Source organism: Haemorhous mexicanus, chromosome 4 (genome assembly GCF_027477595.1).
Source record: "Haemorhous mexicanus isolate bHaeMex1 chromosome 4, bHaeMex1.pri, whole genome shotgun sequence".
Lineage (NCBI taxonomy): Eukaryota > Metazoa > Chordata > Aves > Passeriformes > Fringillidae > Haemorhous > Haemorhous mexicanus.
Genome location: NC_082344.1, coordinates 75,756,808 through 75,781,496, shown reverse-complemented (window position 1 = coordinate 75,781,496; position 24,689 = coordinate 75,756,808). Strand labels below are relative to the sequence as shown.

General features: G+C 67.5%; 4 protein-coding genes across 4 annotated transcripts; 2 read left to right on the top strand and 2 right to left on the bottom strand.

Annotated features, from left to right (window-relative positions):
• Nucleotides 1-3: 3 nt before the first annotated feature.
• RTKN (rhotekin) lies at nucleotides 4-12,855 on the bottom strand. The gene is given in 14 exon segments (XM_059845508.1): nucleotides 4-719; nucleotides 1,254-1,358; nucleotides 2,299-2,464; nucleotides 2,889-3,020; nucleotides 3,591-3,697; nucleotides 4,687-4,781; nucleotides 5,360-5,584; nucleotides 6,738-6,855; nucleotides 6,936-6,989; nucleotides 7,134-7,195; nucleotides 7,951-8,144; nucleotides 11,519-11,593; nucleotides 11,595-11,722; nucleotides 12,795-12,855. Coding segments are annotated over 14 exon segments (1,821 nt in total). The 3' UTR covers nucleotides 4-420.
• Nucleotides 12,856-15,953: 3,098 nt separating this feature from the next.
• INO80B (INO80 complex subunit B) lies at nucleotides 15,954-18,750 on the top strand. Its single transcript, XM_059845506.1, has 5 exons — nucleotides 15,954-16,107; nucleotides 16,214-16,391; nucleotides 16,530-16,639; nucleotides 16,803-17,020; nucleotides 17,509-18,750. Exons 1-5 carry the CDS (start codon nucleotides 15,954-15,956, stop codon nucleotides 17,971-17,973), a joined length of 1,125 nt encoding a protein of 374 aa, XP_059701489.1. The 3' UTR covers nucleotides 17,974-18,750.
• Nucleotides 18,751-19,317: 567 nt separating this feature from the next.
• On the top strand, nucleotides 19,318-21,271 carry WBP1 (WW domain binding protein 1). Its single transcript, XM_059845505.1, has 4 exons — nucleotides 19,318-19,551; nucleotides 19,620-19,722; nucleotides 19,953-20,114; nucleotides 20,457-21,271. The coding sequence occupies exons 1-4, from the start codon at nucleotides 19,333-19,335 to the stop codon at nucleotides 21,017-21,019; spliced, it is 1,047 nt and encodes a 348-aa protein (XP_059701488.1). The 5' UTR covers nucleotides 19,318-19,332; the 3' UTR covers nucleotides 21,020-21,271.
• Nucleotides 21,272-21,410: 139 nt separating this feature from the next.
• MOGS (mannosyl-oligosaccharide glucosidase) lies at nucleotides 21,411-24,301 on the bottom strand. The gene is made up of 4 exons (XM_059845504.1): nucleotides 23,925-24,301; nucleotides 23,621-23,832; nucleotides 23,357-23,547; nucleotides 21,411-23,256 (listed from the first exon to the last, which is right to left on the bottom strand). Exons 1-4 carry the CDS (start codon nucleotides 24,283-24,285, stop codon nucleotides 21,549-21,551), a joined length of 2,472 nt encoding a protein of 823 aa, XP_059701487.1. The 5' UTR covers nucleotides 24,286-24,301; the 3' UTR covers nucleotides 21,411-21,548.
• Nucleotides 24,302-24,689: the final 388 nt, after the last annotated feature.

Here is a 24,689-nt window from a genome sequence, read left to right as displayed (position 1 = left end):
AGCAGCTGTTAAATAAATTTTAATGCAAATTATTAGTGAATATTATTAATTGGGGGGGGCCTGCCGGGGGGGGCTGTGTCACCCCCCCCGGGTTAGAGGTGAGGAAAGCAGAGCTGGGGGGGGGGGCTCTGTGTCCCCCCCGGGTTAGACCCTGAGCACCCACCCTGCGGTGGGGGGGGTCCCCAGCACCACCCTGTGGTGGGGGAGGGGTCCCCAGCACCCACCCTTGTTGGGGGAGGGGAAGGAAGCCACCCCCCCCCCCCCTTTTTGGAGTTTAGCCCTGAGCCCCCCCCCAGCATGGGGAGGGCAGAAATTCCAGTTTCTCCCCAAAAACAGAAGCAGGGAGCCCCCCTCCCCCCCTAACCCCTTGGGTGGGGGTCCATCCCCCCCCCGTCCCGCCCCCCACAAAAGTGTTGGGGGTCACACCCGGGACTGGAGGGCTCTGGGGGGGTCGCGCTGGGGGGGCCCCGGGCTGCTGCTGCCGCTGCTGGAGGAGCTGGAGTGGGGGGGTTTTGGGGGGCCCCCCCGGCCTTTGAGGGTGCTGAGCCGGGCGTCCAGGGACAGGGTTCGGGGGCGGCCCCGGCGGGGGGGGCTGGGGCTGCGCAGGGGGGGCCCCTCGAAGAGCGAGAGCCACGGGGGGGTGCCCGGAGCGCGGGGAGCAGCCCCGTGCCCCGCCAGGATGTCGGTGACGGCCGCGATGTCATCCGAGGGGTCAATAGCTGGGGGGGGGGGGGAAGGGGGGTCACGAGGGGGGCACGGGCAGCCCCAGACCCCCCCGCGCCCGCGGCTGCTGTGAAAGACCCCCCCAATACCCTCACACCCCCCCAAAGATTCCCCTCACAGGCTGTGGGGGGGTTTGGGGGTCCCTTTCTGCCCCCCCCGTTTCCCACGGCCGTGCTGGGGGTGCTGTGGCAGCGGGGGGGGGCTGTCCGGGGGTCCCCCCGTGTCCCCCCCGTCACCTGTCGCTGTAGTAGGAGCTGAGCAGAGCCCGGATCTCGGCTGAGACATTCTCCTGCAGCAGCAGCCCCTCGGCCGGGGGGGGCCCGGGGGGGCCCGGCGGGGCTGGGGGGCGCGGCAGGGGGGTGGCACAGCGGCAGGGGGGGGACAGAAAGGGGGTGACAGAAAGGGGGGGGGCACAGAGAGGGGGGACAGCGAGAAGAGCAGCGTTAGGGAGCGAGCAGAGAGCAGAGAGGGGGAGACAGAGCAGAGCCCCCCCAGATCGCCCCCCCCGCCCCCCCCCCAGCCCCACTCACCCGTCTGGTGGTAGAGAGAGCCCTGGGGGGGCAGCGGGGCCGGGGGGCGGCGCGGGGGGGGCTCCTCGATCCGCATCAGCTCCTCACAGCACTGCTTCCACTGGGCTGGGGACAACGGGGACAACGCGGGGGGGGGGGGGGAGTGGGACAGAGCCCCCCGGGATCCAGGGGGTCCGGGATGGGGATGGGGGCTACAGGGGGTGGGGTCTGCAGGGGGATGGGGGGGTCCCACTGGATGGGGTCAGCCTGGGATGGGGGTCTCACAGGAATGGGGGTGCTCTCACTGGGTTGGGGGTCCTGGGGTGATGCGGCTCCCACAGGGATGGTCTGGAGTGGGGGTCCCCCAAGGGGTCTTGTCCCTTCCCATCTCTGTGCTACCCCATTCTTGTTCCCACCCATGTCACTGTGCCCATCCCACTCCCTGACCACATCCCGTGCCCATCTTTGTCCCTGTCCTGTTCTCAGCCTCGTCCTTGTCCCCATTGCTCTGGGGTCCCACTGGGCTGGGGGTCCTGGGGTGATGGAGCTCCCACAGGGATGGTCTGGGGTCCTGCCAGGGTGGGGCTCCCACAGGGATCAGGGAGTCCCACTAGGTTTGGGATTCTTTAACAATGGGGATCCCACTGGGACAGGGTCCCACCAGCAAGGAGGGCCCACAGGGCTGGGAAGGTCCAACAGGGATGTGTGGGGTCCCACAGGGATGTGTGGGGTCCCACAGGGATGTGCAGGGTCCCACAGGGCTGGGAGGGCCCCACAGGGATGTGGAGGGTCCCACTGGGATGTGGAGGGTCCCACAGGGATGTTCAGGGTCCCACAGGGATGTGTGGGGTCCCACAGGGATGTGGACGGTCCCACTGGGATGTGGAGGATCCCACAGGGATATGTAGGGTCCCACAGGGATGTTTAGGGTCCCACTGGAATGTGTAGAGTCCCACAGGGATGTGGAGGGCCCCACAGGGATGTGTGGGGTCCTACAGGGATGATGGGGACTCCCAGAGGGATGATGGGGTGGGGGGTCCCAGGGGTCCCAGGGGTCCCAGCTCACCCAGGTCGCAGAGGTGCTGCCCGAAGGCCTGCAGCCAGCGCTGTGCCTCGGCCGTGCTCTCGGCCAGCAGTGCGTGTGTCACCTCCTCCCCGCCCAGCCGGTTGGTGACGGCCACCCCGGGGGGCTGCCCCCGGCCCCCCGACTCCACCGCCCGCACCCGCGTGTCCTGGGGTACCAGCAGGGCTGGGGAGGGGGGGTCCAGAGAGCCCAGAGACCCCCAGAACACCCCAGAGACCCCAAAGACACTAGAGACCCCAGACACCCCAGAGATCCCCACAGCCCCCATAGACCTCAGAGACCCCACAGCCTCCAGAGCCCCCAGAACACCCGAGATCTCAGAGCTCCCCATAAACTCCAGAACACCCCACAGACCCCAGAACACCCCAGAGACCCAACAGCCCCCATAGACCCCAGAACACCCCATAAACCTCAAACCACCCTGACCCCCCACAATCCCTTTCTCCCCGTACCCCCCACACCTCCATGTCCCCTCCATCCTCCACAACCCCCACAACCCCATAGCCCCCCACACTCCCTGTGCCCCCCTGAGCCCACCAGCCCCTCAAGCGTGCCCTGTGTCCCCTGTGTACCTTGGTGACAGCGATGGTGAGGGTGGGCTCCTGCCCCGCCTCAGCCTCGCCGGCGCTGCCGTAGCAGAGCAGCCCCGGGCCCCGCAGGACACAGAACAGGGGGGCCCCGCCCGGCCCCTCGGCCCCTGGAGCCTGCCCCGAGAGCCACAGAGCCGTCAGCACCCACGGGGGGCACCACGGCACCAGTGTCCCCCATTCTGTACCCACAGTGACACCACAGCACCAGTGTCCCCCATTCTGCACCCACAGTGACACCACGGTACCAGTGTCCCCCATTCTGTACCCACAGTGACACCACGGCACCAGTGTCCCCCCTTCAGCACCCACAGGTGGTACATTCCCTACATCCCATTTTTCTATCCCCTTTCTCGATCCCATCCCTATATCCCATTTCTCTATCCCATTCTTGTATCCCATTTCTCGATCCCATCCCTCTATCCAATTCCTCTATCCAATTCCTCTATCCCATTCTTGTATCCCATTTCTCGATCCCATCCCTATATCCCGTTTCCTTATATCCCATCCCTGTATCCCATTTCTCTGTAACCCATTGATCCCCCTCCCTCCCCTGCAATTGCAGTGTCCCCTTTATCATGGCAGCATTAATAAACCCCATCCTCTATCCCATTCCTGACCCCACCCCTCTCTCCCATTCCCGGTGCGGCTCCCGGTGCCATTCCCGGTGTCCCCGCTGTCGCTGACCTGCAGCCGCAGTGTCCCTGTCGCCGCGGGCGTGTCCATGCAGCTGGGCCGGGCCGCCAGGCGGCAACACACGCGGCCATAGAGGGGCACCCAGCAGGGGCTCTGCTCTGGGGGGACACGGGGACAGGGGGGACATGGAGGGACCCCCACACCCCCCGGCAGGGCTCTGCTCTGGGGGGACAGAGGGGGACATGGAGGGACCCCTACACTGACCCCAAACCCCCTCAACAGGGCTCTGCTCTGGGGGGGACACGGGGGGGACGTGGAAGGATCCCCAAACCCTCTCAGCAGGGCTCTGCTCTGAGAGGGCACAGGGGACACTGACTCCAAACCCCCCAGCAGGGCTCTGGGGGGGACATGGGGACATGGAGGGACACAGGGGACACAGGGGACACTGACCCCATAGCCCCCCAGCAGGGGCTCAGCTCTGCTCTGGGGACTCTTGAGGCTCTTAGGGGTTGAGAGGGACCCCCAAACCCCAAAAGAATCCCAGACACCCCCCCTCGCTCCAGGACCCCCAGATCCCCCCGTCCCTCCGTGTACCAAGACCCCAAATCCACCCCCACCCCTGCAGGACCCCAAAATCCCGGACCCCCCAACTCCTCCCCATCTGCTCCAGCCCCATTGCCCTGTTTTGGGGTGCCATGGGATGGGTGGGGAGGGGTCTTTTGGGGTGTTGTGGGGCACCATGTGGTGTTATAAGGCATTATGGGGTGCTGTGGAGTGTTTTGGGGTGCCGTGGGGTGTTTTGGGGTGCCATGGGGTGGTTATGGTGTGGCCATGGATGTTACAGGCTATTATGGAGTGCTGTAGGGTGCCATGGGGTGTTTTGGGGTGTTATAGGGCACCATGGGGTGTTACAGGGTGTTACAGGGTATTTAGGGGTGCCCTGGGCTGTTATGGGGTGATATGGGATACCATGGGGTGTTTATGGGGTATTAGAGGGTACCATGGGGTGTTTTGGGGTGCCCCGGGCTGTTTCGGGGTGTCTCGGGTTGTTTTGGGTTGTTTAGGGGTGTTTATGGACTGTTTAGGGGTGCTGTGGGCTGTTTTGGGGTGTTTATGGGCTGTTTGGGGGTGCCGTGACCCCACTGACCGTCGGCGGCGATGACGAGGTCGTGGGTGCGGAAGCCGTCGTGCACCTGGGCCAGGGACAGTGTGGTGTGGGCCAGCAGCTGGAACCGGGGACACCTGGGGACACCGGGGCACAGGGAGACAATGGGGACACCTGGGGACACTGGGGCACAAGGGACACTGGGGACACCTAGGAATACTGGGGCACAGGGGGACAGTGGGGACACCTGGGGACACTGGGGCACAAGGGACATTGGGGACACCTGGGGACACCGGGGGGGACAGGGGACATTGTGAGGTCAGGGGACACTGGGGGGACAGGGGACATTGTGGGGTCAGGGGACACTGGGGGGACAGGGGATGTTGGGGACATCTAGGGATACTGCGGGACAGGGGACACCAAGGGACAGGGGACATTGGGGGGTAGGGGACATCGAGGATACCTGGGGACACTGGGGGGACAGGGGGACATTGGGGGGTCAGGGGACAGTATGGGGAAGTTGAGGGGTTGGAGAGGATGGGGGGTCTGGGGACACGGGGGGGGACGGGGGAGACACACAGCATCGGGGGACACCGGGGGACACAGGGGTACATGCGACACAGAGGTGACACACAGGTGGCACACGGGGCACAGGGGGGTACACGTGACACACAGGTGACACACAGTGACACACAGTGGCACAGGAGGTACTCACGGCACGCCAGGCGGCGGCAGCAGCAGCGCCCCGGTGCCGCCGGTGCCCGGGGGGCTGGCGGGTCCCCCCTCCAGGGCAGCCCGTGCCCGGCGGCCCGAGGAGCGGCCCAGGGAGGTGCTGAGGCGCGATGCCAGCTTCCGGGGGGCACTGCCCTGCGCGCCCCCCCCGGGCAGCCCCGCGCTGTACAGCTCCAGCCGCAGCTCGAAATCCGGGCCCGCCTCCGGGCTGGGGACAGGGGACAGTGACACCGGGGTCAGGGACAGCCCGGGGACACAGGGAGGACAGTGACAGCCCAGGGGCACAGGGGGGTCAGGGACACAGGGAGGGTCAGGGACAGCCAGGGGGCACAGGAGGGTCAGTGACACCGGGGCCAGTGCCAGCCAGGGGGCACAGGAAGGTCAGTGACACCGGGGCCAGTGCCAGCCCAGTGGCACAGGAGGGTCAGTGCCAGGGGGGCACAAAGGGGTCAGTGACAGCCCAGGGGTCAGTGCCAGGGGTGGCACAGGAGTCAGTGCCACTGGGGGGGCACAGGGGGGGTCAGTGCTGGGGGGGACACAGGGATCAGTGCCAGGGGTGGCACAGAGGGATCAGTGTCAGGGTGGTCAGTGCCATTAGGGGACACCCCCAGGGCCACCCCACAGACTGTGGGGACACTGCAGGGACAGGGAAGGGGGAATGTGGGGCAGGGGTCCCTCCTTGGGTGGGCAGAGGAGAGCAGGGGTCACCCCCAGAAGGGGCCAGAAGTCCCCAGAGAGGGGATTTGGGGTCCCCTGGAGTGGGGACAGGAGAGGGGAGGGGTCCCCAAGTGGGGGTTGGTGGTGGCAAGGGTTCCACAGGGTCCCCTAGGGGAGTGATCAGGGGTCCCATAGGGGGTGGCAGTGGCCCTGGGGGGGATGTGGGGTGATCAGGGGTCCCATGGGGCAGGTCAGGGGTCCCTAGGGGTGTATGAGGGTGGTTTGGGGTCCCATAGAGAAGCTCAGGGGTTCCATGGGGGTGATCAAGGGTCCCATAGGGGCATGCCAGGGTCCCTGGGGTGGTGTGGGGGTGTTAGGGGTCCCATGGGAGGGATCAGGGGTCCCATGGGGGTGTATTTGGGTGATCAGAGGTCCCATGGGGAGGTGCCAGGGTCTCGGGGAGGGGTGTGGAGATCCCGGGGGTCCCATGGGGAAGTGCCAGGGTCCCGGGAAGGGGTGTGGAGATCCCGGGGGTCCCATGGGGAGGTGCCAGGGTCCCGGGGAGGGGCGTGGAGATCCCGGGGGTCCCATGGGGAGGTGCCAGGGTCCCGGGGAGGGGTGTGGGGGTGCCGGGGGTCCCATGGGGAGGTGCCAGGGTCCCGGGGAGGGGTGTGGGGGTGCCGGGGGTCCCTTCCCCCCCTCACAAGAGCACGGCTCCCTCGAAGCAGATGTCGGTCAGGGTCCTGTCCACCAGCACCGTGGGGGTGTCATGGATCTCAGCCCCCACCTGCAGCAGCAGGAACACGGCACAGCGGTGCAGCTCTGGGGGGCACGGGTGGGTCAGGGGGTCACAGGGGGCACCACGAGGCAAAGGGGGGACCCCCCAGCACCCCAACACTCACCCCCCTTGTTCCTGAAGTACTCCGTGTCCTTCCACATCAGCGGGATACGCAAATCTGGGCGAGGGGAGGGCAGGAGGGGGGTGAGACCCCCTGAGACACCCCCAGAGCCCCCACCCCAAATGCAGCCGGTGCCGCAGGGGGGGCAGGCGGAGAGGAGGGGGTTCCCCTTCCCCAGGACCCCCCCGGACCTCTCCGTACCTGAGATGCAGACGGTGCCCCGGCACGGCACCCGCTCCGCCCCGGGCCCGCCCTCCGAGGGGCTGCGGGGGACGGGAGGGCTCAGCAAGGGCTCCCCCCACATTTTGGGGGACTCCCCCCCCCCAGATTTGGGGTGCCCCCTGCCAACACACCCCCACTGCGGGATCCTCTGCATTTCCCAGTTGCGCACAAATTTCGGGGTGTCCCTCACTGCCACAACCCGTCCCCCCCACAAGGGTCTCCCATCCCACCCCCAGGTTTTGGGGTGTCCCTCACTACTGTGTCCCCCCAGGTTTTGGGGTGTCCCACACTGCCGTGTCCCCCCAGGTTTTGGGGTGTCCCTCACTACTGTGTCCCCCATGTCCCCCCAGGTTTTGGGGTGTCCCCCATGTTCCCCCAGGTTTTGGGGTGTCCCTCACGGCCCTGTCCCCCATGTCCCCCCAGGTTTTGGGGTGTCCCCCATGTTCCCCCAGGTTTTGGGGTGCCCCTCACCGCTGCAGACCCTTAGGGCCCCTCATCCCATCCCCTGGGTTTTAGGGCTCCCCTCACTGCAATGTATCCGATGTCACCCCAGGTTTTGGGATGCCCCCTATGTCCCCCCATATTTTGGGGTGTCCCCCACCACCGCACCCCCACGGAGTCCCCAAACCCCCTCCCTAACTTTTGGGGACCCCCCCCCCTCCCGGGGCTTTTAGGATTCCCCTGTGGGGTTCTCCATTCCCCCTCCACTTTGGGGGTCCCACAGGGTGCCCTCCCCACCTTGGGGCATCCCTTGGGGTACCCAACTCCCTCCGCGCTCGTTTTTGGGGTGCCTCACCGCCGGGCCCCCCTCAGCCGGGCCTCCTGGCGCCGCTGCAGCTCCCCCCCGGCCGCGACCACCCTGGCCTCGCACAGCACCAGGGTCTTGGTGGTCTCCAGCGCCTGCTCGGGCCGGCTGCAGGCGGGGAGGAGCCGCCGGGCGCCCTCCCTGACCCGCAGGGCCCGCTCCAGGGCCCGCTGCAGCTCCGGCTCCTGGCAAAGGAACATTGGGGGTCAGCGGCACCCCAAAACCCCTCTCAGACCCACAGAGCCGGCTCCAGGGCCCGCTGCAGCTCCGGCTCCTGGCAAAGGAACACTGAGGGGTCAGGGGGACCCCAAAACCCCTCTCAGACCCACAGAGCCGGCTCCAGAGCCCGCTGCAGCTCCGGCTCCTGGCAAAGGAACATTGGGGGTAAGGGGCACCCCAAAACCCCTCCCTGACCCGCAGGGCCCGCTCCAGGGCCCGCTGCAGCTCTGGCTCCTGGCAAAGGAACATTGGGGGTCAGGGGCACCCCAAAACCCCTCCCTGAACCACAGGGCCCGCTCCAGGGCCCACTGCAGCTCTGGCTCCTGACAAAGGAACATTGGGGGTCAGGGGCACCCCAAAACCCCTCTCAGACCCACAGAGCCGGCTCCAGGGCCCGCTGCAGTTCTGGCTCCTGGCAAAGGAACATTGGGGGTCAGGGGCACCCCAAAATGCCTCCCCAAACCCAGAGCACCCTCAGTGACCGCTCCAGGGCCCGCTGCAGCTCCAGCTCCTGGCAAAGGAACACTGGGGGTCAGGGGCACCCCAAAACCCTTCCCACACCCACAGTTCCCACTCCAGGGCCCACTGCAGCTCTGGCTCCTGGCAAAGGAACATTGGGGTTCAGGGGGACCCCAAAATGCCTCCCCAAACCCACAGCATCCTCAGTCAACGCTCCAGGGCCCGCTGCAGCTCCGGCTCCTGGGAATGAGGTACATTGGGGGGTCAGGGGTACCCCAAAACCCTTCCCACACCCCAAAACCCTTCCCACACCCACAGTGCCTGCTCCAGGGCCCGCTGCAGCTCCGGGTCCTGGGGACGGAACACTGGGGGTCAGGGGCACCCCAAAACCCCTCTCAGACCCACAGAGCCCACTGCAGCTCTGGGTCCTGGCAAAGGAACATTTGGGGGATCAGGGGGTCCCTAAAATCCCTCTCAGACCCACAGTGACTGCTCCAGGGCCCACTGCACCTCCAGCTCCTGGGAATGGGCACATTTGGGGGCTCAGGGGCACCCCAAAACCCTTCCCACAGCACAAAACCCTTCCTGGACCCACAGTGACTGCTCCAGAGCCCGCTGCAGCTCCGGCTCCTGGCAACTGAACATTTGGGGGGTCAGGGGGACCCCAAAACGTTTCCCACACCCACAGGACACACTGCAGTGCTGGTTCCTGGCAACAGGGACATTTGGGGGGTCAGAGGGTCCCCAAAACCTTCCCAAACCCACAACACCCACAGGGCCCGCTGCAGCTCTGGGTCCTGGGAATGGAACATTTGGGGGGTCAGGGGGACCCCAAAACCCTTCCCAAACCCACAGAGCCCACTGCATCACTGGCTGCTGGCAATGGCACATCTGGGGGATCAGGGGGTCCCCAAAACCTCTCTGCACCCACTGCAGCTCTGGGTCCCAGGAATGGAACATTTGGGGGGTCAGGGAGACCCCAAAACCCTTCCCATAGCCACAGTGACCACTCCAGGGCCCCCTGCAGCTCCAGCTCCTGGCAATGGCACATTTGGGGGATCAAGGGGTCCCCAAAATCCCTCCATAACCCACAGCACCCTCAGCAGCTCTGCTTCCTGGCAACAGCACATTTAGGGGGTCAGGGAGACCCCAAAACCTCTCTCAGACCCGCAGCACACACTGCAGCTCCAGCTTCTGGCAATGGCACATTTGGGGGGTCAGGGGGTCTCCAAAACCCATCCCACACCCCAAAACCCCTCCCCCACCACCTGCTCCACAGCCCGTTGCAGCTCCAGCTCTGGGGAACGGAACATTTGGGGGGTCAGGGGCACCCCAAAACCCTTCCCACAACACTAGGTCCCGCTCCAGGGCCCGCTGCAGCTCTGGGTCCTGGCAACGGCACATTTGGGGGTCAGGGGGACCCCAAAACCCCTCTGCACCCACAGCACCTGCTCCAGGGCCTGCTGGAGCTCTGGCTCCTGGCAATGGGCACATTTTGAGGGGTCGGGGGACCCCAAAATCCCCTCTGTACCTGCAGTGATCACCACAGAGCCCACTGCAGCTCTGGCTCTGGGGCTCTGGGGAATGGAACATTTGGGGGGTCAGGGGGACCCCAAAACCCTTCTCAGACCCACAGCACCCACTGCAGCTCCAGCTCCGGGCAATGGCAAATTTGGGGGGTCAGGGGGTCCCTAAAACCCTTCCCAAACCCACAGCACCGACTGCAGCTTAAATGGCAATGGCAAATTTGGGGGTCAGGGGGTCCCCAAAACCCCTCCTGTACCCGCAGCAGCTCTGGCTCCTGCCACATTTGGGGTTTGGAAGGGTCTGGAGAAAATGTGGGGCTGGGGTACCTGCTGGGCACAGGGGACCCCAAAACCCCCAAACCCCCCCCACCGGGGGTCCCAGTCATGCCCAGGTGAGGGGAGGGGGTCCCACATTGTTTGGGGGTCCCAGCCACACACACTGGGGGTCCCAGTCCTGTGCTCTCAGGGGTCCCAGCTGCACCCCCACATCACGCACCCCACAGATTTATCAGGAACCCCACAGACACATTCTGCACCCCACGGGGAATCTGTGAACCCCAAAACCAGACCGTGCACCCCACAAACACATCAAGGACCCCACAGATCCATCGTGCACCCCACAGGTTTACCAGGCACCCCACAAATCATTGCTGCACCCCATGGGGGAGCCATGCACCCCACAAACACACCCTGCACCCCATAAGGGTACCACGTGTCCCACAGATCCATCGTGCACCCCAAGGGGGGCCTGCGGACCCTAAAAGCAGGGCATGCACCCCACAAACTCATCCTCCACCCCCTAGGGGTACCACACACCCCATAGATTTACCCTGCACCCCAAAAACTCATCCTGCACCCCACAGATCCATCCTGCACCCCACAACCGTGCCATGCACCACCCCAAACTCATCCTGCACCCCACAAACCCCCCAGATTCACCAAACACCCCCAAAACCCCAAATTTCCCAGCATGCCCCCTCCCCCACCGACCACCCTCAGCCCCTCCAAGTCCTTCCCGGTACCTCCGGTTCCTCCATCCCGATCCCGATCCCGATCCCGATCCCGATCCCGCCCCTGTCCCCCCCCCCAGTGACGTCATCACCTATAAATAACCCCCCGCTGCGAACAGGGGGAGCGGGAGCCCCCCCAAAATCGCCCCTCTCTTGATTTCGGGGGGCTCCTCAAGGGGTGAATCCCTTTGGGATGAGGAGCCCGTTCCACCTTCCCGGGACCCCCGAGCCTCCCCAAACCATCCCCTCCCCCGGGGAATCCGGGCTCCGGGGGCTCCAGGGGGTCCCAGGGGATCCCGGATTTGGATTTGGGGTGGGGGGGAGGGGTCTCCCCAAAATTCGCACCTGGATGCTGGCGGCGATCTGGCGGATGTAGAGCATGTTGAGATCCTCCAGGATCCGCAGCCGGCGGCCCCCCCCCCACCTCCATCGGGACCCCCGGGACCCCCCCAGCTATTTTGGGGGGTTCCCCCAAAGCCCCCCAAGGGGGTCCCGCCGCATCCAGCGCTGGGGTGCAGTGGGGGCCGCCCCCCCCCTCTACCGAGGTGGCTGCGGGGAGAAAATGGGGTTCTGATGGCGCCCCCCCCGCCCCACCCCGGGAATTTGGGGGGGTCCTCCACGTGTTGGGGCCCCTCCCTGGAATTTGCGGGGGGTTTGGGCCCCTCCCTAGAATTTGGGGGGGCTCCCACGTTGTTTGGCCGCCCCCCGGCAGGGAACAAGGAGGGGACTGTGCGGGAAAGGGCAGCGGGGGCGGCGGGGAGGGGGCGGGGACGGGTTTGGGGGGCAGGGAGGGGTGGAGGAATTTGGGGGGCGAGAGGGGGGAGATTTGGGGTGAGGGGAGAGGGGAATGGGGGGTGGGGGAGGGAAGAGATGGGGGCAGGGTTTGGGGGGCAGGCAGGGGGATAAGGGGTCAGGAAGGGGGGCAGGAGACAAAGGTGGGGGGACAGGGATAGGACGAGGGGTGCAGGAATGGGGTGCAGGGTTCGGGGTGCAGGGATTGGGATGCAGGGATTGGGGTGAAAGATTTGGGGTGCAGGGCACAAGAAAAGAAGTGGAGAAAATGGGGTGCAGGAGACAAGATGGAGTGTGGGGATGGGAAAAGGGGGGCAGGGTTTTGAGGGCAGGGCAGGGATTTGGGGGAGCAGGAGAGGGTGCAGGGGAATGGATGGGGTGTAGGATTTGGGGTGCACCGGGGGGATGAGGGGTGCGGGGGAGGGGGAACCAGCTGGGGGGTGGGGAGGGGGTGCAGAGGAAGCGGTTCCAGGGTTTGGGGTGCTGGGGACAAGGCGGGGTGCAGGGTTTGGGGTGCAGGGTTCGGGGTGCAGGGTTCGGGGTGCAGGCACAGGACGGGGTGCAGGGTTCGCGGTGCGGGAGCGGAACGAGGGTGCAGAGTTTGGGGGTGCCGAGGACGGGAAAAGGGGTGCGGGGAGGGGGAGACACCGTGCCCGGGGGTGCGGAACGGGGCTCGGGGAACGGCACCGGAGGAGGGGGTGGAGGAGGCGTGGGAGGAGCAGATGGGGTCCCGTGCGAGGGAGGCGGGGAACGGAGTCCCGGTAGGGACGGACACCGGGACCCCTTCTCCCCCCACCCTCCGTTCAGCGCTGCCCCCCGATCCCGGTACCTCCGGCCGCTCCCGCTCCGCCGCGATCGCGCACAGGAAGCGGCGGCCGCCCCCGCCCCATGTCCCGCCCCGTGTCCCCCGTTGCCCGTGTCCCCCCCTCCCTTCTCCCAGGAGCCGCCTCCGTGTCCCCCCCGCCCCCCCCGCGCGGGGCTCCGGGACACCGGGAACGGGCGGGGGGCGCCCCCTGCTGGGGGAAATCCGCGGTGCGGGGGGGGGGCGAGACCCCCCCCGGAGGCACCGGGACCGCCCCGAGCGAACCGGAGCACCCGTGCGGAGCCGGAACCGGGGAACTGGGACCCCCCCGCGGACACCAATCCCCCCCCCCCACCGAGTGAACCGAGACTCCATGGGATGCACCGGGAGCTCCCCAGAGGGCACCGGGATGACCCGGAATGCCCCGGGACGATCCCCAAGTGTACCGAAACCCCTCAGAGTGCGCCCAGACACCCCCCAGCGAACCGGGATGCCCCCAAGTGAGCCCGGACCGGCCGAGTACCGTTGGCACTGAAAGACGGGGACACCCCCCCCGTACGCACCGGGACCCCCCAAGCGCACCAGGAGTCCTCAAAACGCACCGGATCCATCCCAGGATGCACCGACCCCCCCTCAAAATTCACCGGGACCCCCGAGTGTGTGTGTACCCGGTGAACCGGGACCCCCCCAGCGCAGCCAGACTCCTCAGCGGGCAGCTGGGACCGGGAGAAACGGACCCACCCGAGAGCACCGAGACCCCTCCTGTGCATACCGGGAACCCCCAAAACGCAGCTGGGACTAGGCGAACTGGGACCCCCTGTATCCACCGAGACCCCTCCCGGCACCGGGACCCCCAAGCGCAGCTGGTTTGGGGTGAACCGGGACCACCCAGACCCACCGCGACCCCCCAAATTCCCCGTGTGTGCCACGGGCCCGGCACGGCCACCGCCACGTGCGGGACGCCCCGATCCTCCTGTCCCCTCCCCGACCCCCCCGGTCCCTCCCAGTCCCTCCCAGTCCTCCCAGTTCCCCCCTCCCCGTCGGGCGCCGGGGGCGCGGGCGATTCCCGCTGTACCGGATCCCACCGGAATTCCCGGCTGGGCCGGGGCAGCGGGACCGGACCGGCCGGGGGGGGGGGCCCGGGGGGCAGGGAGCGGCCGTGACCGCCCCCGTGGCCTCGTGCCCGGGCAGCTCCCGCTGCTCCCGGGACTCCCGGGACTCCTGGTGCTGCAGGAGCTCCCGCTGCTCTCGAGGCTCCCGGTGCTCCCGAGGCTCCCGCTGCTCCCGGTGCTCTCGCTGCTCCCGGTGCTCCCGGTGCTCTCAGTGCTCCCGGGGCTCCCGGTGCTCCCGGGGCTCCCGTACCTGCGGGGCCGGGGCCGGGGGCCAGCAGCAGCCCCGGCGCAGCTCCATGTCCAGCGCCGACCCCTCTGCCACCGTGGCGCGGCTCCGCTCGTCCCGCCCGAACATGCCCGGGGGTCCCGGTGGTCCCGGAGGGTCCGAGGAGCCCCGGGATCCAGAGGGTTCTAGAGGGTCCCGGAGGTCTTGGGGGATCCCGGGGTCCGGAGCCTTCCGAGGGATCCCGGGGAGTCCCGGAGCCCCCCTGAGACGCAGATTTGTGGAGAGTCCCGGTGTTCCCGGTGCTCCCGGTACTCTGGAGCCTTCCCGGTGCCCGGAGCTTTCCGGGGGCTCCCGAGCCCGCGGCAGTCTCGGGGTTCTGAGGGTCCCGGTGCTACGGGAGGGGGTCCCGGTGTCCGGAGCACCGGGGCCAGGTGGGGAACACCGGGATGGAGATGCCGGGGTCGCCTCTCGGGGCCCCGCTCAGCCCCGGGATGCCGCGGCGGGGAGGGGGAGCGGGCGGCGATCGGTGCCGGCGGCTCCTGGCACGGCGGGACAATGGCCCGGGGACACGGTGGGGACAATGGCCCGGGGGGGTCCGTGTGACATCTGTGCCCGTGTGACATCGCTGGGCGTGCCACCCCGGGGCTGTCACACACGTGTCCCCGCAGGGAATCCCAAAATCCCGCACCGGGAGGGTGGGAAGGGCCCCCTGGGGATGTCGCGGTGCCACCTGCAGAGGTGACACGCGGCAGGGTGACCCGTGCCGGGGATTGTCCCTTCCGTGGGATGGATGGATGGGATCCACACTCAGATGGGAGATTTGGGTGAATATTGGAGATACTTGGGTGGGTATTGGAGGGGTTTTGCGGATATTTGGGATATTTGGGTGGGTATTTGAGAGTTTTTTGTGGATATTTGGGATATTTGTGTGGATTGATGAAGTCAAAGCTCCTCGTCCTGCCCTGGGCACCATCCTGGCACCCCGGGGAGGGATTTTTTGTGGCTGGATGGGGATTTTTTTGTGGATGGATGGAATCCATTCTCAGATGGGAGATTTTTGTGAATATTTGAGGTATTTGGGTGGGTGTTTGAGGGGTTTAATTTGGATATTTGGGTGGGTATTTGAGGGGTTTGTGTGGATATTTGGGATATTTGTGCAGATTGATGAAGCCAAAATTCCTCATCCTGCCCTGGGCGCCATCCTGGCACCCCGGGGAGGGATTTTTGGGGGATTTTGTGTGATGGATGGGATCCACTCTCAGATGGGAGATTTGGGTGAATATTTTGGTGGGTATTTGAGGGTTTTGTGTGGATATTTTGGTGACTATTTGAGGGTTTTGTGTGGCTATTTGAGATATTTGGGCGAGTATTTGAGGGGTTTGTGTGAATATTTGAGATATTTGGATGGGTATTTGAGAGTTTTTTTGTGGATATTTGGGATATTTGTGTGGATTGATGAAGCCAAAACTCCTCATCCTGCCCTGGGCACCATCCTGGCACCCCGGGGAGACATTTTTGGGGGCTGGATGGGGATTTTTGTGTGGATGGATGGGATCCACTCTCAGATGGGAGATTTTTGTGAATATTTGGGTGGGTATTTGAGAGTTTTGAGTGGATAATTGGGATCGTTGGGTGGGTATTTCAGGGGTTTGTGTGGATATTTAGGACATTTGTCTGGGTATTTGAGAGTTTTGTGTGGATATTTGGGATATTTGGGTGGATTGATGAAGTCAGAGCTCCTCATCCTGCCCTGATCTCACCTTAGCTCGCACACCTGCCCGGCCGGCTCAAAAGCACCCCCGGCACCAGTTTCCCCCCGGGACAATGCACAACGTGCCCATTTCAAAGATGGCGGTGGCAGCGTCACCCGCCCCGCATAACGGGAAGGAGCCAGTCCGGGCGGAAGTGAGTTTGGGCGGAAGTGGGTCCGGCCCGAATTGGGTCCCCCGCGGGCGGATGCGCAGGGCCTGGCGGCGCGGCGCGATGGAGGCCGGCGGCCGCGGTGAGAGGGCGCGGGGCCGGGCAGGGCGCGGAGGGGCTGCGGGATCGTTCCCCGGTGGGACAGAGCCCGCGGGGAGCCCTCGCTGACCCCGTGTTCTCCCTCACAGGGCAGGAGGCCGAGGCGGGCGGCCATGGCGGCCACAAGAAGAAGCACAAGAAACACAAGAAAAAGCACAAGAAACGGCACCACCACGAGGCGGGGCCGCCCCCGGGACCCGAACCCCCTCGGCAGCCCCGGCTGCGGCTCCGGATTAAGCTGGGAGGGCAGATCCTGGGCACCAAGAGGTGAGGAGGGGGCTGGGGGCAGAGTCTGGGCACCGAAATGGGGGGGGGGGGGGGGGGGGGGGGGGAGGAGGAGGAGGGGGGAGGCAGGGCCGGGCCTGTTCCGTGTGTCCCCCCAAACTCCTCTCTGTTCCCCTGCAGTGTCCCCACGTTCACGGTGGTCCCTGAAGGGCCACACTCGCCGTCCCCGCTGCTGGCAGGGGACGAGGAGGAGCCCAGCGTCCCCATCGAGCAGTACCGGGCATGGCTGGGTGAGCAGCGGGAGGGGAGGGGGGAAATGGGGGGCTCAGAGGGAAGGCTGGGTGGGCAGGGGGAGCCCTGGGGGGGCTCACAGTGAGGGCTTGGGTGGGCAGGGGGTGCTCTGGACCCCCCAGGGCAGTGTGAACCCCCATCCCCTGTGGCTGTTGCCATCAGATGAGGACAGCAACCTGGCCCCCTCACCACTGCCTGAGCTGGACCCCGAGAGCTGCTTCCCTGCCCGTGAGGAGGGCGAGGAGGAGGAGGAGGAGGAAGAGAGGGAGGAAGAGGAGGAGGAGGAGCGGCGCTGGCTGGCAGCCCTCGAGAGGGGGGAGCTGGATGACAACGGTGACATCAAGAGGGAGGTGGACGAGTCCCTCCTGACAGCCCGGCAGGTCAGGGGGGGCTGGGGGACTGGGGGTGCTCAGGGAGCTCCAGACCCAGAGGGGAGCTGGGCTGAGGAGGGGACTGGGAGGCCTCAGAACCCTTGGGGCATGACTGGGGGGATGTGGAAGGGCTGCAGGAAGCTCAGACTGCTGAGGGGCTGAGCTGGAACCCTTGGGGAGTGACTGAGGGGGCTGCAGGGGCTGGGGGTGCTGACGGAGCTCCAGACCCAGGAGGAAGCTGGGCTGAGGGGGGACTGGGGAGCCTCATAACCCTTGGGGCATGACTGAGGGGGCCTGGAAAGGATGCGAGGCGGGGCTGGGGACCCTCATAGTCCCTGGGGCATGACTGGGAGGATCTGGAAGGTCTGCAGACCTTCTCAGAACTGCTTTGTGTGGATATTTGGGATTGATGAATTCAATCAAGTGGGGCTGAGCTGGAACCGGGGGTACCTCCCAGACCCCCCACACCCCCTCTGACCCCCCGCCTCACCCCGCAGCGCGCGCTGCTGCACAAGCAGCAGAGCCAGCCCCTGCTGCAGCTGCCCATGGGCGCCAAGGCCAAGGAGGTGACGGAGGAGATGCGGGAGAAGCGCGAGGAGCGGGCGCGGCGCCGGCGGCTGCAGGCGGCCCGCAAGGCCGAGGAGAGCAAGAACCAGACCATCGAGCGCCTGACGCGCACGCACAAGGCCAAGGTGAGGGCCCTGCGCGAGCGCCGCGCCCGCCCCGCGCCCTGCCCCGTCGTTCATTACCGCAGCGCCGCCGACGGCGTCACCGTGTCCTTCCCCGGGGGGTTCCCGCTGCCGCTGCCCGCCGCCACCGCGCCGCCCGTGCCGCCCGCCCAGCCATGCGCCGTGCCCGGCTGCACCAACGCCAAACGCTACAGCTGTGCCCGCACCGGGCGGCCCCTCTGCAGCCTGGGCTGCTACCGGCGCAACCTGGAGCTGCTGCAGAGCGCGGGGTGAGCGCGCCGAGCGGGCTACGGGACCTCTGAGGGGGCTGCGGACACTCACCGGGGGGCTACGGGACCTCACCGGGGGGCTACGGACACTCACCGGGGGGCTACGGGCCCTCTGAGGGGGCTACAGATCCTCTCCATGAAGCCACGGATCCTCTGCGGGGGCTGCAGACCCTCTGTGGGTGGCTGTGGACCCTCTGAGGGGATCTACGGGCGCTCTGTAAGGGCTACAGACCCTCTGAGGGGAGTTATGGACCCTCACCGGGGGACTATAGATCCTCTGCAGGGGCTACAGGCCCTCTGTGGAGGCTACAGACTCTCACCAGGGGGCTACGGATCCTCTCCAGGAGGCTACAGACCCTCTGTGGGGACTATGGGCCTTCCCTGGGGGCCTGTGGATTCTCCGCATGGGCTACGGATGCTTTGCCGTGGATACAAAGGGCCAGATCACCCGGCCATATGGAGTTCCTGGATTGTCCACATGGACACAGAGGGCTGGAAGAGGAACCTGTGGGTCTCCACTGTGGGGAGCTCCAGACCTTCCACGTGGAGCCAGAACAAGGAGCTTCAAAGTCTCTCCTGTGGATACAGAGGCACTGGCCACGCCACCTGGAGAGCTGCAGTTCCTCATGGACACGGATATGGACCCCTGGGATGTGGTGCTCCAGAGGGCTCCAGGCTCTCCACCGTGGACACAGAGGGTTGGGGACCCCGGCAGGGATGGAGGGTGGTCCTGAGGTGGGTCCTGGTGTGGCGCAGCTGATTAAAGGCTGTTTTTGAAGGAGCCATGTGTGGGTCTGCTGGGAAGGGGAGGCAGCCCGAGTCCCCAGGAGCTTTGTGGTGTAGTCCGACACCCCCCGGGAGGGCTATGGTACAGACCTGCCCTCCTCCGGCTGTGATGTGTTATGGTCCGTCCCGGGCGGGCGGGGCGCTCCCCGGCAGCGCCCATTGGCTGCGGCCCTGCCCAGCGGAGAGCGGCGACGTTGATTGGTCGGACGCTTTGCCAATCAGACGGTAGAAGTGCTGCCTTCTCGCCAATTGGCCGAGCTGTGCCGAGTGCCCGCTTCGGGGCGGGTCAGGAGGCCGCGCCCTCCGTCGATCCCATGGCTGGGTCACCATTGGCGAACACCACTGTCAGTCAGATGCTGGGGGCGGTGCTCTGTCTTCGGTTGGCCCCTACAGCCGCCAATCATAGCAGGGGCGGGGCTCGGCTTCTTTGTCTCTGTTGTTGGGCGTGAGACTCAGGTAGACGGCGAGCGATTGGCTGCAGCCGGGCGGCGGCGGCAGCGCCGATTGGCGGTCGGCTGCAGAGCGTCCGCTGATTGGCCGACGGTGGCCGCGGGGGCGGGATTTCGGGCCGGGCGTGATGGCGGCGGCGACGGCCCCGGCCCGGGCGGCGGCGGCCGCGGGGGCCGCGATGGCGGCGACGGCGGCAGCCACGGGGCGGCGGCGGCTGCTGCGGGCGGCGGGGGGCCGCGGCCGGGCGGGCGCGGGGCCGCGGCGGGCTTTAGGCGGCGGCGCCATGGAGCGGCCCGGGAGCGCCGAGGGGGCCTGGGCGGCGCTGCTGGGCCGGCAGCACCCGCAGGTACCGGGCGGGCCGGGGCTGGGGGGGCCGCGCGCGGGGCTGCGGTGACGGTGCGGCCGTGCCCGCAGGCCCGGGAGTTCTGCCCGGGGGTGAACAACCGGCCCTACGTGTGCGAGACCGGGCACTGCTGCGGGGAGAGCGGCTGCTGCACCTACTACTACGAGCTGTGGTGTGAGTGCGGGGGGATCCCGCGGCGGGAGAACGGAGGGGAGCGGGGACTCCGGGCGGGCTGATGGCCTCGGGAGGAGCCGGGACTCTGGGGAGGTCAGGGGCTGTGTCGGGGCTGAGGGCTCCGGAAGAGCTGGAGGGAATGAGGGTTCTGGGAGGTTCTGGGTGACCCCCGTGGGAGCGGGGGTTCCGTGTGAAGGTGACCGCCCCGCTCCGCGGCCCCGTTCCCGCAGGGTTCTGGCTGCTCTGGACCATCCTGATCCTGCTGAGCTGCTGCTGCGCCTTCCGGCACCGCCGGGCCAAGCTGCGCCTGCAGCAGCAGCAGCGGCAGCGTGAGATCAACCTCATCGCCTACCACGGTGCCTGCCAGTACCCGCCCTCCTCGGGGGACCTCCGTGAGTGAGGGGCTGCTGAATTTTCCCCGTACCACCCAATCCCATCCCCTGGCAGCACCGCCCCTCTCCACGGCGGGTGGGGACCTCGGTGAATCGGGACTCCCAGCCCCTCATACCCCTCCATCTTCACGGGGGATCTCAGTGAGTCAGGACCCCCTGTGCCACCCCCGATATCCTGGATCCCCATGTACTCCCCAGCCTTACCCCGGGCTGTGCTCTCAGCTCCATCCCCCACATCCCCCAGCTCTGCCCTGTGCCAAGCTGTGCCCTCCATCTCCATCCCCTCGGGGCCGTTTCCCGGTGCCCCGGGTGTCCCCCTGACCCCACCTCTCCCTCCCCCAGGGCTGCTGGCCTCCTTCAAGCTCCCGGCGTACGAGGAGGTGGCGCAGCGCCCCGGGACGCCGCCGCCGCCCTACAGCCCCGGGAGCCCCTCGCTGTCCCCCGGCTCCTCTGGGGGCTGCAGCTCCTGCTCCTGCGGCTGCTCCTGCGCCTCCTCCCCCAGCAGCTCCTCGCTCTCGGCACCGGGCACCGACGAGACGGACCCGGAGCCGGGCCCGGGCACGGGGGGTGGCAGTACCGGCCGTGACTACGGCTCCAGCAGCACCGGTACCGGTGCCAGCTGGGACCTGCCCCTGCCCGAGGAGCCGCCGGCCCGCGGGGGCCCCCCCAAACAAGTGCCCCCGGACTTCTGTGAGGCCGAGGGCCACCCCTGCTCCAACACCGAGGGGGGTGAGGATGGGGCGGGCAGAGCTGTGCTAGGGGGATGCCCCGGGCGGCACCGGCGGCTCACGGGGGATTCAGGCATTGAGGTGGGCAGGGGCCTAGAGGAGGAGGAGGGTGAGCCTGAGGGCTGTGGGGGAGCACGGGGTGGTGGGGGGCCTGGCTCACCTGTGCTGCCCGTCTGAGCCCTCCCACAGGACCCCCAACTGGGGTCTGGACTCATCACGGAGCCCCTGGGGGCCCCTCGCCCCGACCGACACCCACCTTGCAGTGTGGTGGGGTCCTGCTGGAGTCCCCTCCCCTCCAAACTGCTCCTGGGGCCTCCCCTGTGATCCCGGTGCTGCTGCCTGGGGGCCCCGTTGCCTGGGGGGTGCCCAAGATCATGGGGGTGGGAGGTCCCGGCGCGTTCTCTCACCATTAAAGAGATGTGGAAGTACCATCGACCTTGTGGTGGGTGCACTGGGCTGGGTGGCGACCCCTGGCTCCACAGGAAGGGGCAAAACATCCGCCCCACATGGCACAGGGGCTACCAGTGTGACCTGGGGTCAGCAAAGGTGACACTGTGACACCCTGACATGGGTGGCGAGACGCCACAGTCGTAGAGGTTTATTGCAGGGGAGGCAGGGGGGCTCTGGCACAGCTCCCCAGCACCTCCCCTGACCCTGAGCACACCAGGCAGGCAGGCAGGGTGCACAGCAAACCCCCCCCCCCACATCAATAGTCCTCAGCCATGGCCAGCACGACGAGCGCGGACCAGCCGGCGAAGGGGTGACAACCCTGCCCGGTGCCATCGCTGTCCCGGTAGTGCTCCCACAGGAATCCGGTGGCCTCGTACTGCCGGAACACGTTGGCCACGAGGTTGTGGCGCAGCTCTCGGTAGAGCTGGGCCGCGCGCTCCTGCTGCGGCCCCGCCACCCGCGCGTACCCGTGCAGCGCCCGCAGCGCCAGGAAGTTGATGTTGACCCAGATGGAGCCGCGCCAGTACGGGGGGTCGTGCTCGGTGTTGCGCCGCAGGTACATGGGGCTGTCGCGGGCCAGCGAGCGCAGCCCGAAGGGCGTCCACAGCTGCTTCTCGCTGCTCATGGAGCCCAGCAGCGCCGGCAGCCGCGGGGAGTCTGCCCGGAGCAGCTGCAGCAGCAGCGGGAACAGGCTGACGTAGCCCAAAGCGGCCACGAACCGCGGCCGCGGCGCCTCCCGCACCTCCCGCCGCAGCTGCGGGGCCGCCGGTGGCCGGCCGGGCACGGGGGCCGGGCGGTGCCAGCGCAGAGTCACGGCCGAGCTGTGGTTGCCGAAGTCGGCGAAGGCGCCCAGCTCTGGCGCCCAGTGCAGCCGGTCCAGCAGGTCGTTGTCACTCAGGGTGGCGGCCATGTCGCGATAGGGCGCGGGGGGCTCGCCCAGGCGCTCGGCCAGCGCCGCCAGCACGCGGGCGCCCAGCGCCATCCAGCAGCGCAGGTCCAGGTGCCGCTCCTGGGCAGATGGGTGGGAGGCGCGGGGGTAATCGTCCAGCCCCGACGACAGAGTTTTGGGGTTCAGGAAGCGCTCGGGGTCGGGGTCGCGGCCGCGCCAGCGGAAGGTGAAGGGCTCAGGGCCAGCCTGGGTGCGGTTCAGCCACTCGAACCAGGCGCGCAGGCGAGGGAAGAGGCGGCGCAGGTAGGGCAGGGGCGCGTCAGGCAGCAGCCGCTCCAGCGCCAGCAGCAGCGTCGGGGGGTTCGCTGTCTCGCTGTGCTGCAGGACAAACTCAGGAGGCACCCGGGAGCGCGCCTCCTCCCCCAGGATCTGCTCCCGCGGGATCCAGCCGTCAGCGTTGAGGAGGTCGAGCCAGTGGGCGAGGATGTCGCGGGCCAGCGCGGGGTCCCAGCGGGCCAGCAGCAGCAGGTGGAAGCCCTCGTCCCACAGGAAGCCCCGCGGGAAGCAGGAGCGCGAGGGCACGGCCGTGAACAGCACGGACTCCATGCCGGGCACCGGCTCCTCCCGGTGCTCCGAGCGCAGCAGGGAGCGGCCGTGGAAGAAGCCGATCCCGCCCAGCATCTCGCTGAGCGCGGCCTGGGCGAAGCGGCGCTGCGGGAGGGACACCCCATGTGCTCCCAGCCTAAAAGTGTCCTCAAAGCGTCGCTCGAAGGCGGCCACGTGCCGGGCCAGCGCCGCACTCAGCACCGGCCCTGCCAGCCGCCCTTGCCGCACCCCTGCCGCACTGCCCGACTCCAGTGTCACCTCCAGCACCACCGGAGGCTCCAGCGTCACCTGGTGCAGCAGCAGCTGCCCCCGCGGGGGCTCCCCAGGCAGCCCCCCAGTGCTGGACACCCCGAAAAAGCGGCGGCGGGGTCGGCCCGGTGGGGAGAACACGGAGCTCTCGCGGAGGCTGTGCCGGACCAGGTCGGTGAGATGGTGCAGCCCCGGCACCCCCGCGGCCAGGAAGTTGTAGCTGGGGGGGAGAGGAGAGTCAGGGATGGGGGACACAGTGGGGACGTGGGGGCACATGGAAGGGACACAGTGGGTTTCAGGGCCGCAGCCCGGACACTCACCTGGCGTACTTGGGCCTCTCCCCACCCTCCCCGGTGGGGGGCAGGAAGGCGAGGGTGAAGTCCCCGAGCTCCTCCGCTGTCCCTGCCACGGCCGCCAGCCGTGTCCCGTTCTCCAGCACCGGCCGCAGCGTCCCCTGCCCGTCTGTGGCCACGTAGAAGAAGAGGGACAGGAGAGGGGCCGGGCCATTGCCCTGAAGAGGAAGAAGAGGAGGATGACAAAAGCTCCCCGGCATCCCAACCCCTCTCCCAGTCTCGCCCCCTCACCTCCATCTTCACTGTGACCCGCCAGCTCCAGTCGCCCCCGTGGTCTCCCCCCGGCTGCTTCACGAACTCGGTTCTCAGCACCAGCCCCTCATCGCGGATCTCCTGCACTCCGAAATTCTCCCCGTCGTGCATCAGCCACCCATATCGCGACACGCCGTCGTTCTGCTCGCTCGTGTGCCGCAAGTTGCCGCCGTGTTGGAGCCACATCAGTCCTGGAGGGGCGGGGAGGTGTCAGGGGCGGCCTCGTGGTGGGAGCGGGGCCGGACGAGCCCCAGGCCGGGGCAGAGCCCCCCGCGCCCCTCACCGGTCACGACAGCGCGCGGGCTCCGCGTCTTCATCCCGAAGTAGACGTGAGGCCGGTACGTGCCCCAGAAATAGGTGGGCGATGCGAGAGGCCCGGTGGAGCCGGGGGGGACGGCGGGGGGCGCGGGGTGCGGGGTGACGAGGCGGGAGGCTTCGCTCCACCGGTTCCACCAGGCGGCCGCCGCCGCCAGAGCCAGCGCCAGCGCTGCCGCCGCCGCTGTAAGCGCCAGCGCCGTCCGGCCCCGCCCGGAGCCTCGCTGTGGCTTTTGCTGTGGCCGCAGTTTCGGGTCCCGGTCCCGGAGCCGCTCCCGGGGCCGTTCCCGGGGTCCATCCCCGCCGCGCCGCCGCCGCTCGCCCGCCATCAGGGCAGTCGCGCTGGTGACGCCAGCGCTGCGACAGCTGTGGCCAGGCCGGTTCCGCGAGCGCCCCCTAGCGGGCGGGAGGACCACGCGCAGGCTCAGTCCTCCCAGGGACCCCCCTGGCCCAAACCGGCCCCGAGGTGACAACGACACGGCAGGGTGTCCCCGACCTGCCCTGCCACCCAGTCCACGCTCCTCCTTCTGTCCGTTGATCTCCTCCCCAATCTCTTCGGGGATACCCAAAGGACCCCCAGCCTTCCCTAGGATCACCCTGGAACACCAGCTATGCACCTGCAGTGTCCCCCACGACCCCAAGGGAATCCCACTCTGCACCCCCAGGACCCCCAAGCCCCACCAGTCTCCCTCCAAAAGTCCCAATTAGATCCTGCCCATCCACCAGCAACTGG

Bases quoted from the DNA above. Each gene is read 5' to 3' on its own strand.
- INO80B (XM_059845506.1), top strand. From the start codon at position 15,954: ATGGCGGTGGCAGCGTCACCCGCCCCGCATAACGGGAAGGAGCCAGTC. The intron at 16,392-16,529 runs GTGAGGAGGGGG...GTTCCCCTGCAG, and splicing joins CAGATCCTGGGCACCAAGAG to TGTCCCCACGTTCACGGTGG. The intron at 17,021-17,508 runs GTCAGGGGGGGC...CTCACCCCGCAG, and splicing joins CCCTCCTGACAGCCCGGCAG to CGCGCGCTGCTGCACAAGCA.
- WBP1 (XM_059845505.1), top strand. From the start codon at position 19,333: ATGGCGGCGGCGACGGCCCCGGCCCGGGCGGCGGCGGCCGCGGGGGCC. The intron at 19,723-19,952 runs GTGAGTGCGGGG...CCGTTCCCGCAG, and splicing joins CTACTACTACGAGCTGTGGT to GGTTCTGGCTGCTCTGGACC. The intron at 20,115-20,456 runs GTGAGTGAGGGG...TCCCTCCCCCAG, and splicing joins GCCCTCCTCGGGGGACCTCC to GGCTGCTGGCCTCCTTCAAG.
- MOGS (XM_059845504.1), bottom strand. From the start codon at position 24,285: ATGGCGGGCGAGCGGCGGCGGCGCGGCGGGGATGGACCCCGGGAACGG. The intron at 23,833-23,924 runs GTGAGGGGCGCG...CCGCCCCTCCAG, and splicing joins CCCGCGCGCTGTCGTGACCG to GACTGATGTGGCTCCAACAC. The intron at 23,257-23,356 runs GTGAGTGTCCGG...TCTCCCCCCCAG, and splicing joins GAGAGGCCCAAGTACGCCAG to CTACAACTTCCTGGCCGCGG.